We start from the raw sequence: 25,957 nt of genomic DNA on the forward strand, positions 1-25,957 counted from the left end.
CTGTTCTGAAGGGTCCCCCCTTAATTTTGAGGCTGTGCCCTCTAATTCTGGATACTCCCACCACAGGAAACATCCTTTCCACATCCACCCTATCTAGTCCTTTCAACATGCGGTAGGTTTCAATGTGATCCCCGCCCATCCTTCTAATTTCCGGTGAGTACAGGCCCAAAGCTGCCAAACACTCCTCATATGTTAACCCCTTCGTTCCCGGAATCATCCTCAAGAACCTTTCCATTTTCAGTTCAGTACAGTTTTCGTCTTGACTGGAAAAGCTCGGGCTGCTCTACTTAGAGCAGAGAAAATTGAGAGGTGACTTGATGCACGTGCTCAGGGCCATAAGATTTGTGCAAAGTGAGTAGCAGGAAATCGACAGGGTGAACCTGAACAGAGATAGAAGTGCAGAGCAGATGCCGGGTTATCACAAGTGAGAAGCAGGCAGTTCACAGAAAGTTCTGAAGGGAAGTAAAAAAGGAAGTAAAAGCCTGACACCAAACAAAAAGGAATCCAAAAATACGCTATCAGTATGTGAACAAGAAAATCGAGGGAGGAAAGGCACGGCTGATACAAGTCCAAAAGTATACAAGTCCAATCTTACTCATTGAGAATGGGATGTGGATGTGGTACTAAATTAATTGCACTGGACTTTAACGAGGAAGCTGCAATTGTCTGGAGTTTTAGCTCGAGAAGATATAATTGAGATAATGAACAGACAAGATATTGATGGAGTAAATACCAAGAGAGGCTAGCTGGGCAGAAAAGTGGATAAATCACCTGGTCCAGACAGGATACATCCCAGATTATTGACAGATTGAGGAAATATCTGAAAGAGTCTTGATTTGAATGCCTGGTATGGTCGCAGAGACAGATTCAAAGTCCAAAGTTCAAATTTTATTGTGAAGGTACATATATGTCACCATATACAACCCTGAGATTCAAATCTGGAATTCAGGAAGAAGCTGGATAAGAAAAGAAAGAACTTGCAGAGCTATTTGGAAGGCAGGAGAATGAGACCAGCTGGAGTGGTCTTGCCAAGAAATGGTCAATTGGCCAAACAGCCTACTTTCAATCAGAAGCCATTCTTTGAAGTTGCTTCCTTTGATGGAAGAGTCAGGACATGCAAAAGAAGACAAGACAGGAAGAATAACTCTGTTAAAAAGCAAGTGATCTGCAATACAGCATCAGAAAGGATGCTGGAACAGAGTTAATTAAGGTTTTCAAAAAGGAATTAGGAATGCACTTGAAGGAAAAACAAATGCAGAATAACATAGTAAGGCACTAACTGAAGTATTTCTTCAAAAAGCGCTCCTCAGGTTCAGAAAGCTTAATACCCTAACACACACCCCACGCCCTTCTGTGTGAAATAATCTGACTTTGCCAAAGGAACAACCGGAGTTCAACCCATCTCTCCCTCATACAGTGTCCATCCACGTACAGCATTAAGCAAAGGTATTAAAGAATGATGATGAATCGGAATCCAAGACAATTACTCATCCTTGACCCACTGATTCTGTCCGCAAATTGTCTCAGCTGATGTCCCAGAGAAGCCTTGCTACCCAAGATGATCAAGGATTGGGAACAAGTAACATTGTTGGTCTATGTGACTCAGCACTGCAACCCGTAAATGCTGCAATTTAAATAATTAGAGACTGCGTTGGAGCACAGTGACATCTCCAAGTCTGCAACAGAGCCACAATGAAATCAAGAGAACAAACCATTTCAGTTTACTAATGGGGCCTCATTTGTGGCAGCACCCATTTAATCGCACTGACGTTCTACAATGAAACGAAAATTCAAAAAGAAAAACAGCAGATGATGGAAATCTGAAATCAAAACCAACAAAAAAGCTGAAAAACTGTGAGAAGCATTGATTTGCTTGCACTTTGATCAACTGAGTGGACTGCACTTGTTCTCCATGTACTCTCCTACATATTGGAGCAACTGTTTGGATTGCTGCTTTGTAGTATTACCTCCGTACAGTCCACAAGGCTGACCCTGAGCTTCCAAATGTTCATTCTCCATTTTTTTCCAAATTTCAAAAATAGACTTCATTCATGATAAAAAAATATACGAGAAGGAACATTCTGCATTCCACCCCGATCTTCTACACTGTTCTGATGAACAAACTTCTAAGAAAGTGGAGGCATCACCAAGTCTTCTTTGAAATGGCACTTACAGTACATGCTGCACCCAGGACATTTCCTCTGAAATGATAATGGAGAGGAATTTAAAGACGCTAACCAGATGTTAAGGGAGCTAGGGCTTTACTCTTTGGAGAGGATGAGGATAAGAGACATGATAGAGGTGTACAAGATATTAAAAGGAATAGATAGAGTGGATAGCCAGCACCTCTTCCCCAGGGCACCACTGCTCAATACAAGAAGACATGGTTTTAAGGTAAGGGGTGGGAAGTTCAAGGGGGATATTAGAGGAAGGTTTTTTACTCAGAGAGTGGTTGGTGCGTGGAATGCACTGCCTGAGTCAGTGGTGGAGGCAGATATACTAGTGAAGTTTAAGAGAATACTAGACAGGTATATGGAGGAATTTAAGGTGGGGTGTTATATGGGAGGCAGGGTTTGAGGGTCGGGACAACATTGTGGGCTGAAGGGCCTGTAATGTGCTGTACTGTTCTATGTTCTATTTCCATCCCTGATCCCCTGATGTCTGTCTCACAAACTCCCAGTTTCATCCTCCTGAAGTCAATAATCAGCTCCTTAGCCTTGCTGATGTTGAGCGAGAGGTCACTGCTGTGACACCACTCAGCCAGATTTTCAATCCCCCTCCTATATGCTGATTTGTTGCCACCTTTGATTTGGCCAACAACACTGGTGTCATCAGCAAACTTAAAATTGGCATTGGAGCTTCGCTTCACAGTACAAAAATAGATAGAGCAGGAGTTAAGCACACAGCCTTGTGGTGCACCTGTGCTGATGGATATTGTGGAGGAGATGTTTTTGCCAATCTGAACTGACTGGTGTCTGCAAATAAGGAAATTAAGGATCCAATTACATAAGGAGGTACTGAAGCCTCAGTGTTGAAGCTTATTGGTTAGTTTGGAGGGGACGATAGTATTGAAATCCAAGCTGTAATCGATGAAGAGCATCCAGATGTATGCATCTTTGCTGTTCAGATGTCCCAGGGCTGACTGAAGAACTAATAAAATGGCATCTGTTGTGGACCTGTCACGAAGGTAGGCTAATTGAAGCGGATCCAAATCACTTCTTAGACAGAGTTTGATATGTTTCGTCACCAACCTCTCAAAGCAGACTCAACCCCGGCCAGTGAATGGATCGGAGGCGACTGAGAGACATCATGTGCAGCAGGCTCACTGCATGGGGAAACAGATGATCCAACCAGCATGGCCGATTTGACAAGAATCTCAGTAACACCGATAGAAAATCGCATTATGTATAGTGCACAGATTTTATCAACTTCAAAGGTCAATTAAGACCAGGAGTTTCTAATGAGAAGATGCAGACCAATAAAATTCCGAAGGGGTAAACTGTGACTAACAGCCTGACCAAAGATAAGCTGCACCCACACGGACTACTCAGAAAAATTCACACAATCCTGGCCATTCACTGAAGTAGCTGAATTTACAAAAAGGTCGTACTAACATGCAACTATGCTATACAACGCAGCCCACTCAAGGATATCTTAAGATCAACATGACCCAAGACGGGCTCAATTGAACCATCTCAACTAAACCCACTGAGTTTCTCAAGAAGGTCACTAGTGTTTCAGTATTTCCTGATGTCTTGTCATAACTACAGTCAGACAAACAATTTGACAAGCAGATTACATTTCATTGTCCATTTATCTCCAGCCTCCACAAAACGGTTTCTCCCCCCACTTTCCCGACAGCATGACTCAATTTGCGGTTTGACTCAGTGTTCGCCAACACTTGCAGATCATCTTACAGACGGCTTCTAATTCATGTACCCAAAAGGCCAGAAAACTCGTGAATATTTGAGTGTAGGCTCAACAAGCAAACCAAATCTGCTCTCAGTTTCCACACTTCACCCCACGCATAAAGACCCAAAAGCACAAGCATAAAGACCCAAAGCACACGCACACATATTCCAGCAGGGGGCGACCTTAAACAAATGGCAATTGATGGCAACTATGGATCCCAAACCACCAAAACAGCTCCTTCAGGACATCCAGGCATTAAACCAGGTTCTGCGTGATTTTATTAAAATCTAGCGAGTACAATTAATCACTCCTGATTCTCAGTTCAGAATGTATTACAAAACTATGAATCAAAATGTCAGAGCATCAAGCACTAAGTGGTAAGGTAGTAAGTGAATTTTTAATTGAACAGATAAGTAACACGATGAAAATATTCTTCATACTATTGAAATATTGTAACGCCATACAGAATTAAATGTGTTCTTACCTTGTAATATTTGCTTCCAGTGTCATTTTGAAAGAGTGTAAGGCACTTGCTGTCCAACCTCCAGTAATGTCTTTTCCTCTATTAAAACAGACAAATCATTGTGAATTAGTTTCTTATTTAATTTGAAGAACACATTAAGATTTCTTTCAAATTGGAAAAATGAGCCTGTTTTAGGCATCAAGCCTGATCACACGCAAGTCTCCTTAGACACAAATATTGCACTTTGATACCTGGAGCAATGCATGTTAGTGAAAATAAGCTTCCCAAAGATCAAAGCCTGCAAACTTAAAGCCTTTTCCATCACCAGATTTTAAATATTGTGAAAATAATCATCAATTTCTGAATTAAAAAGAAAGAGGACAGGGCATTATGAACATTTAGTCTTGAAAAAGGTGCTTTGAATCTCCCATAGATTTCTTGCAACTCCGCTGTATATTAAGGGGGAAATGCCCAACACCAATTTTATAGAGCAACACTCTCAATAAATCATGTTACCTCTGCAAGCCCTTCACGCGTTTGAACCAATATATGCTCCATTTATAGAGGGGATCCAGAAATACAAGAGTTGTACCTGAGGACTAGAGGACAGTGCAGGTTAAACAGCATTCGTAAAAAGAATGAATATGCACCTGAGAAATGGAATGGAAAATATAAAGTAGCAGGGAGAATGTTTGCCAGTCCTTTAGAGGCTGTTATCTGAAACACTTGTCATAGCAAGTTGCAGTCAAAGGCAAAGCAGTTATAAAGATGACCAGTTATGATCTAGGATGCATCTCACAGGTATTTCATGAAGGGAAAGCAGGTGATTTTCACAGCAGTGACACTAATGTGTACACTGTTGAACATCTTGCATTCAAATCCAACGGTAGCAATGCGTTGAACAACGTGGAAGGAAGTTTGAGAGAGAATGTTGTGACACACATACTGCACACTGGCTGTGAAAAGAACCTGAAACTTCGACTAATATATATCCTTTCTATCCAGAACATGCCAAAAAAGTTAACATTAGTTCAGGTCACAAAACTTGCTTGAAAAAGATTAGTTTTCAAAAGATTGGAGATATTGGCGGCCGATGTACAGTGACGTTTTGTGGGCAGCTAACAAAACTACTATTGTACTAAATATACTTTTCCTGGACTAGGAACACTGTAATCCACAGGTTGTACTTTCCCTTTGGAAGTTGTGCTTCTGAACCATCTGAATGACCTAGTGTTTTTGCGGTATCCTGAAAGATTCGGCAAACTGGGCTCTCGTGAATGCAGGGACGGTCACAGCAGCCACTGCTGGAGCAGACTTGGGGCCTAATTGAAGCAACAGGGGCTGGGCCTGAGCCCAAGAGTGAAAGACGAACTGCTGTTTAGCCAATTTAAGCGCCAAACCAGATTAAATGGTTTAAGGTGTCAATGCCGAGGGTGAAGGATGAACCGGTATCTAGCTCATAACTCTGTGAGGCTTCACTCACCTCAGCACTGAACTAACTCTGTAGCTGTGGCCTGCAGCCATCAGGTTTCTGTGTTGCCTCAGCACTGAACCAGCTCTGGAGCTATGGGCTCACTTGCACAGACTCTGTTGTTCAATTTCTCTATTATTTGTTTACTTTTTTTTTACCGTCTGCATGATTTGTTCTTTTTCCACACATTGTATGCCTAAACAATCTTTGTCATGAGGAATTTCTTATGGATTCTATTGTGTTTCCTTGTTTTGTGGCTGACTACAGGATGAAACTCAAGATTGTACATGGTTTGATAATAAATGCACTTTGAACTTTAGAGTAAAAAAAGGGCAGCGTGGTATTCAGTACAAAGGTTTAAATTTAAGACCAATATGGATAGATAACAAATTGAATTCAGTGAAAAATGAGATGGTTCTGAGAAGTTGGAAATGAGCATGAAACTCACTTTGAGAACAAGATGGAAACTGTTCAGGAAGTGTATTAGAGCAACTGGAATCTAAAGTTGAAGAGACCCAGAATGGACTTTTCTAATTAAACAAAAAGGCAGGGTAAAAGTGAGTAGCAAGTGAAAGGTGGTTATGCAATCTTGTTGGAGATGACACATTAAGGCAGAATGCAGAGGCTGTGATACCTTGCAGAGTAAACTGGGCTTTAAACATGCAGGATGCAATTTGTAATGCAGAGGTAACAAGGTTATCTGATACAGATTGTGGAGAAGTACAAAAACAATCAATCCTGGGCGAGTTGTTTAATAGATGCTAATTGTTTGTTTTAATTGTTCCCTTCAACTCAAACTTTGGATTCTTGTCACAGCAGCCAGTGTTGTCTCAATTAAAAGCAAGAACAAAAAATTTAGATAAATATCTGCTTAGGGACGAGGCTGGGATTCATAAGTACCAATCATAATTGAAAACTATGCAGAATGTGCTGTAACCTTGGGAAGAACGTTAATCAGAAATGAATAGAGAACCCAGCAGAGATTCAGAACACTGAAGTTAAACAGTTACTCAAAGAAAAAACTGCTGGAAAATCTCAATCACAAACAAGAGAAAATCTGCAAAGGCTGGGAATCCAAGCAACATACACGAATGCTGGAGGAACTCAGTGGGCCGGGCTTCTTTCCATAGATGCTGCCTGGGCCTTGTGCACGTTGTTCAGCAGGTCAAGCATCACCTATAGAGGCAAAGGGGTAGCAGGCATTTTGAGGTTGAGACCTTGCACCAAGACTGAAAGTGTAGGAAGAAGATGGCCATTCTATTGAAGGAGGAGTGAGATAGAGGCTGGAAGGTGAGAGTTGGAAACAAATGAGGGCGTATGAGGGGGTGGGAGTGGTGAATGATGAATTGATGGAAGTGGAGGAGGGAGGAGAGAGAGTTGATACAGAGGCTAGCAGTGAATTGGGAACTAAGTCCCATTCACCTCCATTCAGGGTCCAAAGGCAGTCCTTCCAGGTGAGGTAACACTTCACATGTGAATCTGCTGGGGTTGTCTATTGTGTCTAGCGCTCCTGAAGTGGCCTCCTCTACATTGGTGAGACCCGTCGTAAGTTGGGGGACTGCTTCATCGAGCACCTCCAGTCTATCTGCGAAAAGTAGAACTACCCAGTGGCCAAATATTTTAATTCCCATTCCGACCTGTCAGTCCAGGGCCTCCTCTTGTGTCAAGATGAAGCCACCCTCAGGGTGGAGAAGTAACATCTTAGGTTCTGTCCATTAAAAAAAACCTCCCCTCTTCTTCAGTTCCCTGCTGTGGCCTCTTACCTTTTCTAACCTATCACCTCCACCTTGGTCCCCTCCTCCTCCTCCTCCTCCTCCTCTTTCTCCTGTGGTCCACTCTCCTCTCAGATCAGATCTCTTCCTCTCCAGCCCTTTATCTTTCCCACCCACCTGGCTCCAGCTATCACCTTCTAGCGATCCTCCTTCCCGTCCTCCACCTTTTTATTCTGGTGCCCTTCCCCTCCCTTTCCAGTCCTGAAGAAGAGCCTTGGCCCGAAGCATCACTATTTATTCCTTTCCACAGACGCTGTCTGGCCTGCTGAGTCCCTCCAGCATTTTGTGTGCGTTGCTCTGGATTTCCAGCATCTGTGAAATCCCTCGGGTTTACACTTTGAGATTTGCCAATGCTGTAAAACGCAGATATTTATGGAAGAGAAAGTAACCCCCAGTTCACAGCACATTTAAGCAGGGTGGCGGAAAAAAAAGCATGTGCTTTGCTTGCCTTCATCATTCAGGGCATTAAGTACAGAAGCTGGGACATCATGGTACAGATGTACCAGACATTAGTAAGCCCACAACTACGTGCAACACTATAGCAAGTATGTGATTAAACTTGAGAAAGTGCAGAAAAAATTCAGAAGTACGTTGTTGGGACTGCAGGGCTTGAGTTGTGAGAGACTGGAATTGTTTTCCTTGGAGTTAGACGCAGACTGAGAGAGTGACTTTATAAAGGTTCATAACGTCACGCCGACATAGAGAAGGTGGACGATCAGTCCTTTCTCCCAGGGTGGGAGAACCGAAAACTGGAGGACATAAGTTTCGGTAAGAGGGGAAAGACTTAAACGATTGGCAACTTAATCTCACAGGATCAGGAATGAACTGCGAGAGGAAGTGGTACAATTATACTTAAACATGGACTCTCAAAGTCCAGTCCCATGTCCCCATTGTGAGAGCTGGAAATGAATAAGGCTGGCCAACAGGCCTATCCCGTGTAAGAGGGCGCAATGGATTCCAGAAGTGTTGATAAATTCTAATCCTACCATCGACTTCAGAGGACGACGGCAACAGGAGGTCATCGATGGGAGCTAAGGGCCTAAGTAAGCAAACAGATAGGAAAAGTTACGAGCTAGGGTTTCTCAATCTTCGTTATGCCATCAATGGAGTGAACCAGAGGTTGGGAACCCCTGGCTTAGGGGTATATGGACCAAATGCAGGCAAACCTCAGATAGATACCTTGGTCAGCATGGAAAATTTGGGTTGAAGGGCCTGTGTGTATGCTGTATGACAAAGGAAAGGAGATCTATTTAAAACAGTTCATGCATTTGAGAAAGCTTCCAGAATTTATAAGTGAGGCCATTGCAAGCAAAAATGGCAGGGCAGGGGCCTTCCACAAATTAAGGGTGCCCTAGATAGCTAGGAACATGTTGATATTTTCCAAAACACCAATAGAACATACATCTATTAAGAAAGCTGAAAAAGCTGAATCTCTATATTGGTCATATGACCAAAGTAACAAACCTGCCAGATTAGCTCCCTCAAAAACTCATTCCAAATTTTTTTTGGATGAAATTGCTCAGAGGTAAAGGATGTTAGAGTTAGGAAATGGGGAGAAAACCCAGACAGCATCCAGTTGCAGATCAGAGATATAACACAATAACAATATCAGACTCAATCACAAGAATACCAAATTTAAATTTCTGATATGCATTTCTATTTCCTAACCATCTATCTTTGAGAGAGTGATAATTCTATCTTCACATATATTGGAAAGGAGGACACATTCACAAAAGAATACTGTAAAACAAGCTGTTTCTACTTCAATACCATTTCCATCTCCTCCTCTGCACTCAGAACACAAACCCACTGGTAACTAGATTGAAAGTATCTTAAATTAGCCCTATTTGAGATAGCTATTTTATCGATGTTAAAATGTTTACTATAAGTCACACATAGATCCGAATGTAGGCACCAGGGCAACAAACAATTACTTAAACCAACTCATTTCCTGTGTCCTTCTTTCCATTCATGGGTCATGTCAAAATGAATCATGCTGGTTATATCATATCTGTCATCTCCATGGAGAAATACTTGGTGCATTCATAGACATTTCTCCACCCTCTTTAACAGTATGTTAAAATAAATTTTAAAAACATACAACACAAGTTTCTAAGATGTTCACTGGCAATTTCTGACATACTGTTTGACTATGTCCATCAGAGCATAACCTATTCAAAGGAAACATTTGTTATATCAAATCCTCAACAATAAGCAGAATTGCTGGAAATCCTAGAGAAATATTTGGTACAATTCTATTTTTTTTATATATGACCCTTTTTTTCTGAACTATGGAATGCTACAGATGAGATAACATGCAAGAAAGAGCAATTAATTCAATTTTAGTTTCATTGTAGATATTTGTGATGGAAATGGGATTCATTACATTCCCTCCAATACCAAGTGGGCTTTCAGCCAGATCTGGCTAAACATTAAAAGTCAATATCCACTCTGCCCCAAAAACAGACTTCAGTTTACATCAAGTCCTATTGTGGTGGCCTTTACTGAATGAAATCTGTCTTTCTACTGTGACATTAGGGAGAAAGTTAGTTAAATCTGAAATCTAAAGCAAACAGAGGAAGTATTCATCATATGATTCGGAAAACAAAGTGACCAGGCAATGTAGAGGCTTTTAAAAATTATTATTTATTTATTATGATACAGCATGGGGTATCCCCTTCCAGCCCTTTGAGCCATGCCGCCCAGCAATCCCCCGATTTCACTCTAGCCTAATCACAGGACAATTTACAAAGACCAATTAACCTGCCAACTGGTACGACTTTGGACTGTGGGAGGGCAAACTCGAGTACCCGGAGGAAAGCCACGTGGTCACATGGAGAACGGACAAACTACTTATAGGCAGCAGCGGGAATTGAACCCGGGTCGCCTGCACTGTAAAGCGTTGTGCTAACCACTATGCTACCGTGCTGCCCCATTTTCAATACATAATTTCACAATGTTTTATGAGGATTCACTTGGACACTAATGACCCATTACCTTGTAACGAGCAAACATTCCCACTCGCAGTTGCATGCCCAACATTCTTTCTGTGCACAATCCAATCCTCAGAATGAATGTGTGATCTCACTGAGCCACCCTTCAGTATGGGGGGCGGGGGGGAGTCAAGTCAAATATCTGTTTGCTTTTAAAGCTAAGAAGCAGATCTCCACAGGTTAGATTCACAATCAGTTCTACAATCACAAATTGTTTCAAAATAAATATGCTTACCAGATTGTCTTTGCTGGTGTAGTGGACCATCCAACCTTCTCTCACCATTGTGCTGCTCTTCCTTTTCGTGTGCTTAACAGACTGTACAACTCTCATGAGAGGAATATTGTTGCTTGTTGAAGGACTGGAACAAAATGTTCCAAGTTACTGAACATAAAAAAACCTATACAGGATTCAGATTGTGAATTGCGAATGCAAGCGTATCATAATGGATTTTGTGCTTTCCAAACCTGCCTAACATGAATTATTTTGACCAAATACAGTAACACAACAGAAGACCACTGAATAATTGTATTTATAGGAATAGCTTTAGTCTGATACCTCCAAGAGGACCACTACCTTGTTGTGGTTTGGGGTCTTGTGTACCTCAATGACCCAGAGAGCTATGCTGGCTGGAGTTAGGGCTTTTATGCTTTGGGTCTTGGTAGGATTATCCATAGCAATCAGATCAAAGGGTAGAGTGGTCCACCAGTCTCCCAGGTTTGGGGGTTCAGCTCATGGCTCACAATCCTGACTGGTAAAACAAAACTGTTACAGAAATAACAATGAAGAATCCTTCTACATCTGAGTGCAACGGTATTCCCGAGTATCCACCCAGGATTTGTAAGACCGAAGGTAGTGAAAACTGAGCTACTGACACGATGAAGGAAACCCTGAACATCGCCAGAGATGGAGGACCTCCATTACTAACCTAAACGCTAACGACGTAACGGGCAGTAAGTTCAGTCTGATTGCAATAAAATGTAATGGACAAGAAATGACCAGCAATGAGCTTGCAATTTAAAAACATTACCACACTTTCATAAAAGTCGTGGAAGATCAGAACTTCAGAAAGGTGTTCTGAAAGGCATGCTGACCTGGTCAGCTTCTCAAGACCACCAGTGAGAGCAAAGATTAAAAATTCCTAGCCTTGTAAATGTGTATGCATGTTAAAAGGAGCTAACGTAACTAAAACATGAAATAAATATCTGGGATTGAAGGGAGATTTCTAAGTAATCTTGGATAAGCTCTCCAAAGAGCACAACTAGATACCGAAACCACATTAACTTCGCTGAAATGGATTTCACATTCAGCTGAATATTCTGATAGCCAACAGCTGGGTCATTCTTTCTAGCAGATCCAAAAATGAACATACTTGGGTATTGATTATAACAATATAGTGACCAAGTCTGCTTCCAAAGTATCAGATTCTACGAAGCAGCCACAGAGCAACATTCCAGGAAGTCCAGCAACAATACATTGGACATTGTCAAATAAGGCAGATTTCATTGTCACATGGATAGTGAACAAACCAGACAATGAAAAGATTACAAACAAGAGAAAATCTGCTGAGGCTGAACCCAAGCAACACACACAAAATGCTGGAGGAAAAGATTACCTGATTGTTCGGACAGGTTCTTCATCTTTCTCTCCATCCAAATCAGAGGAATCCATAAAATACAACTTCTCTTCTGATGTCGACGGCTCCTCTGTGTCGTCCAACATCCTGCTGCCTTCACTGTTCATGTCACTGCTGTCGACCTCCATGGGCATATCGGAATCAGGCCCCGGGCTGGCTGGCTCTGCAAGCGGTAGTTAAAGTTCAAGACCAGTTTAATCATCACACATACATCGAAACCTCAGAACATACACTGAAATGCCTTACTTGTTTCAATGAGCACAACGTAGTCTGCGGATGTGCGGGGGGCAGTCTGCAAGTACCGCCATGCTTCCAGCCCCATCAAAGCATGTCCACAACTTACTAACCTGTACATCTTTGGACTGTGGGAGGAAACCAGAGGTCATGGGGAGAACATAGAAAATCCTTACAGACAGTGGCAGGAATTGAACCCCAGTGTCAGAGCTGAGACTGCAAATCAAACCTACCACACAAGGCATGAGGTGGCATGTCAGAGATACCAGCTCAAATTCTGCCAAAGGCATAACAATTCCACTCAGGGAATTCATGAACGAAGATGAGCATCCTGACATATACTTCCCTGAGTTCTTCCTCACTAACGCTGCCTGAACTACTTAGCATTTGCAGCATTTTCTATTTTTTATAGCAGGATTTGCAGCATCTGCAGGTTTTTAAAAAATGTCCATTTCAATTCAGAAGACACGCAAGCCAAGTAGTCTTCAATTCTGGGTGAGTGTTAAGTAACTTGAAATAAGTCACTGATCTTACTACAACTAGTCCAACGCCCATGTTAAAGAGAGATCTTTTACAAGATCTGGTAAACCTAGCACAAGTTCACACGAAGATTAATCAGACATTGACTCCCCCTATGGCTGAAGGCTAAGATAAATTTCAACAGAGCCATAACAAGCAATTAAAAAAGCTACTTATTAGGTGGTTATAGCTCCATTTCTTTTTAAAGATATTAACCATAGAAACCATAGAAACTACAGCATAGAAACAGGCCTTTTGGCCCTTCTTGGCTGTGCTGAACCATTTTCTGCCTAGTCCCACTGACCTACACACGGACCATATCCCTCCATACACCTCCCATCCATGTATCTGTCCAATTTATTCTTAAACGTTACAAAAGAACACGCATTTACCACCTCGTCTGGCAGCTCATTCCACACTCCCACCACTCTCTGTGTGAAGAAGCCCCCCCTAATGTTCCCTTTAAACTTTTCCCCCCTCACCCTTAACCCATGTCCTCTGGTTTTTTTCTCCCCTTGCCTCAGTGGAAAAAGCCTGCTTGCATTCACTCTATCTATACCCATCATAATTTTATACACCTCTATCAAATCTCCCCTCATTCTTCTACGCTCCAGGGAATAAAGTCCTAACCTATTCAACCTTAAATAATAAACACAATATTAAACACAAGTAAGCTTTCTGCAAATATATTTTTGCCAATAATTTATCCGTATCAGTGAGAGAGACAGTGTGGCATGTCGAACTGTCGGGTAAACAATAGTTTTTTTTTGTTGACTGCAGATAATGGTCTCTCCCTGAGTTTTGTTGCTGGGTGGGTGGTGGGCACTGACGCTTTCTTGATGAAATAGGCAGGGGAGGGGGGGAGAGTGGCAGCAGGGGGTAGGGTGTATGAGTTGACTCACCAAGAGCACCTAATAGTTGTCTTGTTTTACACAAATTAAAATATCCTCGTGGAACTGACAAACACCTGTTCCACCTTTACAATGCAACCCCTACACTATGCTGGAGGAACTTAGCAGGTCAGGCAGTATCTATGGAAGTGATTAAGCAGTCAACGTTTCCGGCTGAGACCCTCCTTCAGGACTGAAAAGGAAGGGGAAAGGAGCCAGAATAAAAAGGCAGAGGAAGGGAAGGACTACAAGCGAGAAGGTGACTGGTGAAGCCAGGTGGGTGGAAAAGGTAAAAGGCTGGAGAAGGAGGAAACTGATAGGAGAGGAGAGTGGAACATTGGAGAAAGGGAAGAAGGAGGGGCACCATGGGGAGGTGAGAAGTCGATGAGGAGAAGAGCCAGAAAGATAGAGTGGGAAGAGACAAAAAGAGATGGGGAAGAGAAAAAATATCAGAAGGAGAAATTAATGCTCATGCCATCAGGTTGACTTGACTTCAAGGAGGTATAAAAGGTATCAATAAGGTGGCCAGCCTTTTTCCCCAGGGCAGAATGGCTACTGAGAGAGGACAACATTTTAAGGTGATAGAAATAGAGAATGAAGGGGGGGAATGTTAGAGGCAAGGTTTGTTTATATATATATATATATATATATATATATATATATACACACATCCACACACACACACACACACACACACACACACAGAGTGTGGTAAATGCATAGAGAACACTGCCAGGGATGGTAGTACAGGCAGATGCATTAGGGAGATTTAAGAGACTCTTAGGCACACGGGTGAAATTGGAGAGCTGTAAGGGAGAGAAGCATTAGATTAATCATAGAGTAGAATAAAAGGTCAGCACAATCTTGTGGGCTGAAGGGCCTGTGCTGTTCTGTGTTCTCGACACTGGAATATGACTTCAGCAGGCTCATGATTACATGTTGAATTTTACATCCAGAACTTCACATCCTCTGATGACACCTAGAATTAGGTTTGCATTTTCTGCATTATTTTTGATATGAGGTGCTGCCTTTAACACCCAAGCAAGTCTAATCACTCTGCAGCAGAAACACTCTACACTGAGTGACCACTTTATCAGGTACATCTGCTCGTTAATGCAAATACCTAATCAGCCTATCACGTGGCAGCAACTCAATGCATAAAAACATGCAGACATGGTCAAGAAGGTCTGTTGCCGTTCACACCAAATATCAGAATAGGGACGACGTTGACCTGACTTTGACCGTGGAACGATTGTTGGTGATTTGAGTATCTCAGAAACTCAATGACGGGGCAGTTTGAGTATCGCAGAAACTGCTGATCTCTTGGGATTTTCACGCCCGACATCTGTAGAGTTTACAGAGAGTGGTGCAAAAATAAAACACAAAAATATCTTGTGAGCGCTCTGTGAGAGAAAACAGCTAATTAATGAGAGAAACAAGAGAATGGCCAGACTAGTTCAAGCTCTCAGGAAGATGACACTAACTCAAATGATCACACATTACAACAGTGGCGTGCAGAAGAGCATCTCTGAATGTATTAGGCATCAAACCCTTAAGTCATTGGGCTACAGCAGAAGACCATGAATGTACAGTCAGTGGCCACTTAATTAGATGCAGGAAGCACCAAATAAAATGGCCACTAAGTGTACATTTGAACAAGTAATTTCAATTAGAATTCCATAACATTTAGTTCTACACAACAATGGTTAAAAATTACACAAATCTTAAAAGAAAAAAATATTTGAATTATATTATTTTTCTCTGTTCTGATGCAAGACTAATTTAAGATATTAACATTAAATCGGTTTCCCTCTACACAGATGCTGGCTGACCTGCTAAGTACTTCCAATATTTTCTGTTTTTATTCTTACATCGAACACTTGCACGGAATAACTCATCACTGGTTTATGGGCATGTCTTACCTCCATTAAAAACAACTTCGCCGAGACAGTCCCTGGGTACTTTGGGTGCACATCGCTTGTGGCAATTAAACCTGCAATCTGTAAAGTTACATGAAAGGCTTATGTGATGTGAAAGTGCCTCAGATGTACAAACATAACATTTAGGAGTCAAAGCAGATCACCCAACCCCTTAAGTCGTAGGATGCTATTATACAACAAAAGCCATTGTCTTGGGGAAGATGAGTGCAAGGTTCACTCATATACTTCAGTGAACAATTTGACAATGATTTGGGAAATTGGTCTCTGAGTATGCACAGCAGCAAGACCCCCCATATTCTGTAGCCTAGCCATTGAATTTAGAGTGATCTTGGTTCTCAAGTATAGTTGTCTGGTTAAACGGGTTCCCATTCCTTCAGAAGATTAGCTCCATATAAAATTGACCGGGCAAATGTGCAGCTTTGCAAAGAATATGCCACGTTATTGCTAAGATGGACAATCTTATACTTTTCACTTCATATTCCACCAAATATATCTTTGCCTACTCACATTCTATCTGCCTTCAACAAATTTCACATTGCACCCAATACTTTCAGATGTTGATTACTCAGAAAATAATACCACTGGGGATGGAATATGAATTAGTCTTTCCAGTCAAAGTGAACACAAATTTCTACAATATGGTCTAAATTTGGCGATAAATGGCACCTCCTTTGCTTGTAACTTCAGAAACAACTCTACTTATATCTTTGATGTCTCTTTTTTTTCCTGTTCAATGTTCTTTTGAAAACCCTGTCCTGGAGTTACACTCTGACTTCAGTTCTTTGTGGGAATGGGACCTGCTCTCAAGGTCTCACGACTGGCCGCTTTTTGATTTCCCAAGGATGCAGCCTGAAAGACTAGTGCACCTTCAGGGTGCTGGATTTTTGTGGGTCTGGAGACGGGCTGGTTCAAAGTTGGTGCCCCTGACTGAGGCATCGCTGGAGAACACGGAACATTGGGGGCAGTGGGTTCGCTGCCGTGGGCTGTGTATCCAGAGATCCGAGCCTTGGGGACGACTCTCTCGGCGCAAAGCTCGGTAAAAGCGACACAACAACTTTTAACATCATAAATCAGCAAGCTGCTTGTTATGTCTCCCCTCTCGCTGCGAAATGGTGACACCTCTTTTTGTGAGTGTGGAGGGGGGAGGGAGGGGGGAGGAGAGGGGGGAGGTCTTTGGGGTTCTAACATTCAACTGTCATTCATCCTTTGGAGCACCGCTCTGTTTTCGTGGATGTTTGCGAAGAAAAGAATTTCAGGATGTATATTGCACACATTTCTCTGACATTAAATGTACCTGTCAAAATCTATTGGTTAAATTTATTACAGTTAATAAACACAAAATATGATTGTATAATTATACACCCCCTTTAAGTCAGTATTTAGTAGATGCACCTATGGCAGCAATTACAGCCTTGAGTCTGCGTGGATAGGTCTCTATCAGTTTTGCACATCAGAACACTGCAATATTTCCCCGTTCTTCTTTACAAAATTGCTCAAGCTCTGTCAGATTACATTGGGAATCATGAGTGAACAGCCCTTTTCAAGTCCAGCCACAAATTCTCAATTGGATTGAGGTCTGGACTCTGACTTGGCCAATCAGGGTATTAACTTTGTTGTTTTTAAGCCATTCCTGTGCAGCTTTGGCTTTATGCTTGGGGTCACTGTCCTGCCGGAAAACAGATCTCCCTAGTGTCAGTTCTCTTGCAGAGTGCATCAGGTTGTCCTCCAGGATTTCCCTGTATTTTGCTGCAATCATTTTACCCTCTACCTGCACAAGCCTCACAGGGCCTGCTACAGTGAAGCATCTCCACGACATGATGCAGCCACCACCATGCTTCACAGTAGGGAGGTTGTGTTTTGATGATGTGCGGTGTTTGGCTTATGCCAAACATAGTGTTGAGTCTGATGCTAAAAAGTTCTATTTTGGTTTCATCAGATCATAGAACCTTCTTCCCAGATGCCTTCTGGCAAACTCTAACTGAGATTTCATGTGAGATTTTATTTTCAATAGTGGCTTTCTCTTTGCCACTCTCACATAAAGCTGCAACTATTGAAGCACCCAGACAACAGCTGGTTGTGCATTCTCTTCAATCTCAGCCACTGACACTTGTATCTCCTCCAGAGTTGTCGTAGATCTCTTGCTCAGTCACTTAGCTTTTGAGGATGACTTGCTCCAGGCAGATTTACAGCTGTGCCATATTCTTTCCATTTCTTGATGATTGACTTAACTGTACTCCAAGGGATAGTCAGTGACTTGTATCCATCTCCTGACTTGCGCTTTTCAACAACTTGTTCACGGAGTTGCTTGGAGTGTTGTCTTGCTGGTGTAGTTCTTGCCAGGATACAGTCTCACCGGCAGTTGGACCCTCCATATACAGGTGGATTTTTATTATAATCAACTGAAACACCTTGACTGCACACAGGCGATCTCCATTTAACTAATTATGTGACTTCTAAAACCAATTAGTTGCACCAGTGATGCTATGGTGTGTCATATTAAAGGGGGTGAATACTTGTGCAATCAATTATTTTGTGTTTTATATTTCTAATTAATTTAGATCACTTTGTAGAGATCGGTTTTCACTTTGACACAGAGTATTTTTCTGTTGATCAGTGTCAGAAAAAGCCAAATTAAATTCACTGTGATTCAATGTTGTTAAACAATAAAACATGAAAACATCTGGGGGGGGGCAGTGGAATACTTTTTATAGGCACTGTATACTGACAAATATAACTATATTTCAGTGCTGCAGTGTTTACAAAAAGCATTGGAAAATGAAAAGAGCTTGGCATGTAGTACAAAATTCAATGCATGACATATCAGAGACATGAAATTATAACTTCACTCACCCCATCATTGAAATTTTCCCACAACCTATGGACTCACTTTCAAGGACTCTTCATCTCATGTTCTTAAAATGCATTGCTTATTTATTATTATTATTATTAATTTCATTTTGCCTTCGCACAGTTTGTTGTCTTTTGCAAATGGTTGAACACCCAAGATGGTGTAGTCTTTCATTGATTCTGTTTTTGTTCTATTATCGACTTATTGAGTATGCCCGCAAGAATTTCAGGGTTGTAAGTGATGACATATACAGTATAACAAATTTACTTTGCACTTCAAATTCTAAAATTTATCTTCATAAATTCTCCAAATTTCCAAGTTGGAGACAGGAAATGATACAAGAAAGTAGTCAATAGTGAATTGGCAAAATGCAAATAAATGGAAATCAATACTTAAAAAGCATCCAGAAATAATAATGCTTGTTTGCTTATAATTCACATTATTAGCATTTGGATGTATAGGTCTTTCATGTGAAGTTACTACACACAGATAGTTCACAGGATAAAAAGTTTGGATAACAAATGTTCAGAATTCACACAAATACTGAGAATGGAGAAAATTTACACAGATGTTGCCAGGACCCAAGGTTCAGAGTTACAAGAATAGGTTGAGTAGGTTAGGAATTTACTCACTGGAATGCAGGAGAAAAAGTGGAGATCTCATAGAGGTATACAAAATTATGAGGGGTATTTGGTAGATAGGGTGATTACATGCAAGCTTTTCCCCTCAGATTGGGTAAGACCAAAACTAGATGTCACAGGTTTAGGGTGAAAGGTGAAACACTGAAGGGGAATCTGAGGGGCGACTTCTTCACTCAGATGGTGGTGCAAGTGTGGAGCGAGCTGACAGCAGAGGTGGCAGATGTGGGTTCAAATGTAACATTTAAGAGAAGTTTGGATAGGTACATAGACGAGAGAGATGCTGAGGGCTGTGGACTGAGTACCAGTTATGGGACTATGCAGAAAACCAGGCCAGCAAGGATTAGATGGGCTGAGGGGCCTGTTTCTGTTCTTGACTAAATATTACGCTGATTTCCTTCACTCAAAATTTCTAACACATTACTTCAGCCAGAATGAATGTCATTTGTACATGTACGACCCTTACCTCTGCACTGCATTCCTTGTCGAAATAGACCTTTTAAAAGCCGCTTGCAATACTGACAAATAGTGGGCCGTGTATAGGAATGTATGACAAAGGTATGCGGTACTTTTACCCTGCCCAGCACCATCTTTTCCATCCAAATTGGGCGCCCACTCCATGAAGGGATTCTCTTGCTGGTCTCCTGGTGGCAACGCTGCAACAACAATCACAAGCCACAAATTCAGACGACAACATTGAAGCAGTAACATGTTCAGGAAGCAATAATTTAACCTCCAAACCGAGGAGATTCATTGGTAATCTCAGCACAAAGTGTCAGGGCATCCTTATTTTTTTTAAAAAATCATTTAATTGTGTTTGTGTACTGAGCCCACAGCAACTTCACAGCTCTCTAGAAATGGTGAGATGGGTGGAAAGGCAAGGAATCAAGCATATGGTATGTTTGCTTTCATGGGCCAAGGTATTAAGTATACAAACTGGGTTGTCACATTGTGGTTTGACAAAACACAAGTTAGTCTGCATCTGGAATATCATTTGCAGGTCTGGTAACTACAGGAAGGATGTGGTGGCAATGGAGGGAGTGTAGAAGATATTCATCAGAAATATTGCTCGGAAGAGAGAGCTGCAGTAATAAGGAGAGACTGGAGAGCTAGGATTTAAGTCTCTACTTTCCAGTAGGATTGGGGGGGGGGGGTGGTGTTTCCAATCTTTTTTAACGCCGTGGAGCCTTACCATTAACCAAGAGGTCTATGGACTCCAGTTTGGGAATGCCTGTTCTGGAGGGCTTTAAAATTATGAGGGGCTTGTTGGCATTTATTTCCAGAGGAATAGAGTATAAAAACAAGGAGATAATGCTGAGACTTTATAAGACACTGGTCAGGCTGCACTTGAAATATCCTCAACAGTTTTGGGCCCCATATTTCAGAAAAGTCGCGTTTTCATTGGAGATAGTCCAGAGGAGGATCATGAGGATGATACCGGGAACGAAGGGGTTAATACACGAGAAGCATTTGGCAGGGTTGGGCCTGTAGTCACTGGAATTTAGAAGTCTACAGGTGAGGGATCTCATTGAAACCTACCAAATATTGAAAGTACGAGATAGGGTGGATGTGGAGAGGATGTTTCCTATGGTGGAGGAATCCGAAATTATAGGACACAGCCTCAAATTGAGGGGCGACCCTTTAAAACAGAGGTACCGAGGATTTTTTTTTTTTAGCCAGAGAGTAGTAAATCTGTGGAATGCTCTGCCACAGACTGCGGTGGAAGCCAAGTCCGCGGGTATATTTAAGGAAGAAGTTGATAGTTTCCTGATCAGTCATGGCATCAAAGGATATGGTGAGAAGGCAGGTGTATGGGGTTGAGTGGGACTTGGGATCAGCCATGATGGAACGGCGGAAAAGATTTGATGGGCAGGAGTGCCTGGAACAAGTTTAAAGTGAGAGGTGAGAAATTTAAAGGAGATTGGAAGAGTAAGTGTTTCCACAGTGTGTGGTGAATATCTGGTGTGAGCTGCTGGAGGAACAGATATGTAGGCAGATTAAGGAAAGGTGTAAAATCAATAAGGCTGTAGTCATGGGGGACTTCAACTTCCCAAAGATAAACCGGGATCTTCTTAGTTCCAAGAGCTTTAGCCTGGGCAGAATTTGCTGTTGCCTGCAGGATGGCTTCTTAAATTAATATGTACCTAGTTCAACAACAGGGAGGGCTGGTGTTGGGTAAAGAGCTGGGCCAGATGACAGACTTTTCAGTCGGAGAGCAGTTAGGGAACAGTGACCACAACTCTTCAGATAAGATTAAGTATGAACTTTGTGATAGAGTATCAAACTGGAGCATGGAAAATTAGGCAGGAACTAGGGAGAGTTAATTGAGAACAACTGTTTTTGGGCAAGTCCACATCTCACATGTGGAGGGCGTTTAAAGACCAACTGCACAGAGTACGGGACAGGTATGTTCTGGCAAGGTGTCGAAGGGTTAAATTCGTCAAGAAGAAAAGGGAAAGGTATGTAAAGCTTAGGAAGTTAGAATAAAACAAAACTCCTGAGGATTATAAAAAAACCAGAAAAGAATGCAAGAAGGGAACTAGGAAAGTCAGGAGGGGCCATGTAAAGCCTTCATAGTGAGGATTAAAGAGAATCCCAAGGCATTCTAACATACATCAGATACAAGAGGATAACTCAGATGGGACCATTCAAAGATAAAGGGGAGAACATTTGCACGGTTGTGGAGGATGTGGGTGAAGACTGTAATGACTGTCTTACATCAGTATTTGCCAAGGAAAAGGATGTGGAAGACAGGGAGATTAGCGTCGAGAGTATTAATATGCTAGGACATTTTGAGGTAAAAGAGTTGGATCTCTTAAGGTGGATAAGTATGTGAAGCGCAAGAGGATAAAACATGAGAGAATAGGACCAATCAAGTGTGACAGTGGAAACGTGTGAATGGAACCAAAGGAGATGGCAGAGGTACTTAATGAATACTTTGCTTCAGTGTTCACTACGGAAAAGGATCTTGGCGATTGTAGGGATGACTTGCAGTGGACTGAAAAGCTTGACATGTAGATATTAAGGAAGAGGATGTGCTGGAGCTTTTGGAAAGCATCAAGTTGGATAAGTCACCGGGACCCGACAGGATGCACCCAGGCTACTTTGGGGAGGAGATTTCTGAGCCTCTGGCGATGATCTTTGCATCATCAATGAGGACAGGAGAGGTTCCGGAGGATTGGAGGGTTGTGGATGTTATTCCCTTATTCAAGAAAGGGAGTAGAGACAGCCAAGGAAATTATAGACCAGTGAGTCTTACTTCAGTGGTTGGTAAGCTGATGGAGAAGATCCTGAGAGGCAGGATTTATGAACACTTGGAGAGGCATAATATGATTAGGAATAGTCACCATGGCTTTGTCAAAGACAGGTCGTGCCTTATGAGCCTGATTGAATTTTTTGAAGATGTGACTAAACACATTGATGAAGGTACAGCAGTAGATGTAGTGTATATGGATTTTAGCAAGGCATTTGATAAGGTACCCCATTGAGAAAGTAAGGAGGCATGGGATCCAAGGGGACATTGCTTTGTGGATCCAGAACTGGCTTGCCCACAGAAGGCAAAAAAGTGGTTGTAGATGGGTCATATTCTGCATGGAGGCCAGTGACCAGTGGTGTGCCTCAGGGATCTGTTCTGGGACCCCTACTCTTTGTGATTTTTATAAATGACCTGGACGAGGAAGTGGAGGGATGGGTTAGTAAATTTGCTGATGACACAAAGGTTGGGGTGTTGTGGATAGTGTAGAGGGCTGTCAGAGATTACAGTGGGACATCAATAGGATGCAAAACTGGACTGAGAAGTGGCAGATGGAGTTCAACATAGATAAGTGTGAGGAGATTCATCTTGGCAGGTCAATTATGATGGCAGAATATAGCATTAATGGCAAGATTCTTGGCAGTGCGGAGGAGCAGAGGGATCTTCGGACCCAAGTCCGTAGGACACTCAAAGCTGCTACGTAGGTTGACTGTGGTTAAGAGGCATACGGTGCATTGGCCTTCATCAATTGTGGGACTGAGTTTAAGAGGCGAGAGGTAATGTTGCAGCTATATAGGACCTGGCCAGACCCCACTTGGGGAACTGTGCTCAATTCTGGTTGCCTCACTACAGGAAGGACGTGGAAACCATAGAAAGGGTGCAGAGCAGATTTACAAGGATGTTGCCTGGATTGGAGAACACGCCTTATGAGAATAGGTTGTGCGAACTCGGCCTTTTCTCCTTGGAGCTACGGAGGATGAGAGGTGACCTGATAGAGGTGTACAAGATAATGAGAGGCATTGATCGTGTGGATAGTCAGAGGCTTTTTCCCAGGGCTGAAATGGCTAGCATGAGAGGACACAGTTTTAAGGTGCTTCGAATTAGGTACAGAGGAGATGTCAGAGGTAAGTTTTTTACGCAGAGAGTGGTGAGTGTGTGGAATGGGCTGCCGGTGGCAATGTGGAGGCAGAAATGACAGGGTCTTTTAAGAGACTCCTGGATGGATACATGGAGCTTAGAAAAATAGAGGGCTATGGATAAGTCTAGGTAGTTCTAAGGCAAGGACGTGTTCGACACCGCTTTGTGAGCCGAAGGGCCTGTATCGTACTGTAGGTTTTCTGTTTCTATAAGTCCCCAGGCCTGATGGGATATAGCCAGGTTATTGAGAGAGGGAAGTGAAAAGATTACTAAGGCCTTGACAAATAGCCTTGCGTCTTCGCTGGCCATAGGCGAGGTTCAAGAGGGTTGGCATGTAGGTAACATTGTTCCATTATTCAAGAAGGGAACCAGGGACAATTCTGCATATGACAGATTGGTGAATCTCACATCAGCCGGAGGGAAGTTACTGGAGAGAATTCTGAGGGATACGATTTATGAGCATTTGGAAAACCTGGCCTTAATTAGGGAGAACTGGGATGGCTTTGTGCGGGGCAAGTCATGTTGTATCTTGATTGAGCTTTTTGGCGAGGTGACGGTGTTTTCTACAGAGATTTTGACAAGATCCCTTATGGGAGGCCTATCCAGAAGATTAAGATGCATGGGATCCATGGTGAGCTGGCCATTTGTATTCAGAACTGGCTCTCCCACAGAAGACAAAGGCCAGTGGTCAAAGGGACTTATTCTAACTAGAGGTCTGAGATTAATGGTGTTCCGCAAGGATTTGTACTGGGACCTCTGCTGTTTGTGATGTATATAAATGACCTGATGTAAATGTGGATGAGTGGGTTATTAAGTTTGCAGATGATATGTAGATAGGCAATGCTGTGAATAGTGTAGATGACTTGTGAAGAATACAGTGAGATATAAATCAGCTACAGATATGGGTAGAGAAATGGCAGATGGATTTTAACCCGGCCAAATGTGAAGTGTTGCACCTTCGCAGGTCAAATGTCAAGAGACAGTGCACTGTGAAGGTCAAGACCCTTAACAATGATGAGTACAGCAATCCCGGGGTCCAAATTCACAGCTCCCTGAAAGTGGCTTTACAGGTTGATTGGGTGGTTAAGGCAGCATATGGAATGCTTGTCTTCATAAGCTGGGGTACTGAGTTCAAAAGTCAGGAAGTTATGTTGCAGCTTTATAAAACTCTAGCTTGGCCGCATCTGGAGTATTGCATACGGTTCTGGTCGCCGCATTATTTGATAGATATTGAGACTTTGGAGAGGGTGCAGAAGTTTACTAGGACATTGCTAGGATTAGAGGGCATGTGCTATAACAAGAGTTTGGACAAACCTGGGTTGCTTTCTCTGGAGAGGCAAAGGCTGAGGGAGGTTTATAAGATTATGAGAGGCATTGACAGAGTAGATAGTAAGTTTTTCACAGGGTTGAAATGTCTAATACCAGAGGATATGGAATTAATGGTAAGAGGGGGCAATTTCAAGGGAGCTGCAAGGGGCAAATTGTTTTACACAGAGAGCTGTGGGTGCCTTGAATGTGCTGCCTGGAGAGGTGGTAGAGGCAGATACATCAGGGACTTTCAAGAGACATTTTGATAGGCACATGGATGTGAGGAAAATGAAGTACAGGAACATTGTGTAGGCAGAAGGGATTCGTTTAGTTAGCCATTTAATTATTAATTTATTTGGTTCAGCACAACATTGTGGGCCGAAGGGCCTGTTTTTGTGCTGTAACGTTTCATGTTCTAACATATCAAATGTCAATACCCACAATTCCTGGCTTGGAATAGATCTTACTTCATACAAAGAAGAATAGATTTCATGATGCAAAATATCTCTGACTGCCTCAAGGATTTTTCATTTAAGTACAACTTTTAAGCACCTTAAGCCTCATGAGTAGATGTTGGGTGACCAGAACCTTGGTCAATGAGGGATGTTTTCAAGGGCAGACATGGAGAAGCAGCAAAGGAAATAGTCCAGGTTTTGAAGAAAATTGCATGAGTTTATCTGGTGATTTTCAGGTACAACTACAAACGTGACATGGTTGAGTCTCCATTCTAGTTTTCGATGAGCAATTTTTAACCACATATTTTGGCCAATAAAGACTGCATCACCAAAGTAGCCATCTTTTAAAATAATTGGTAATCACTAGCTTAGAATTTCCTCTTATACTGTTATCAGCTTACATTGTATCTTGAAGTGTAACTGTACATATTGAGGCAATCGATTTAGTGACTGGGCATTTAAATACATTGCTAAGTTCTTCTGAAATAAT

The 25,957-nt window shown here is 42.1% G+C and overlaps 1 protein-coding gene across 2 annotated transcripts in view; it reads right to left on the bottom strand.

Moving 5' to 3' along the window:
- The window catches only part of prkd3 (protein kinase D3), a 384,937-nt gene that overhangs the window by 87,464 nt on the left and 271,516 nt on the right, over nt 1-25,957 (bottom strand). For both annotated transcript variants that reach the window (XM_063055570.1, XM_063055569.1), the window contains 5 exons: nt 19,781-19,970; nt 15,811-15,888; nt 12,225-12,408; nt 10,847-10,970; nt 4,397-4,474 (listed from right to left, as the gene is read on the bottom strand). In XM_063055570.1, coding sequence (XP_062911640.1) covers nt 4,397-4,474; nt 10,847-10,970; nt 12,225-12,408; nt 15,811-15,888; nt 19,781-19,970 — 654 coding nt within the window. The remainder of the gene's footprint in view (nt 1-4,396; nt 4,475-10,846; nt 10,971-12,224; nt 12,409-15,810; nt 15,889-19,780; nt 19,971-25,957) is intronic.

This window comes from Mobula hypostoma, chromosome 8, assembly GCF_963921235.1.
Source record: "Mobula hypostoma chromosome 8, sMobHyp1.1, whole genome shotgun sequence".
Lineage (NCBI taxonomy): Eukaryota > Metazoa > Chordata > Chondrichthyes > Myliobatiformes > Myliobatidae > Mobula > Mobula hypostoma.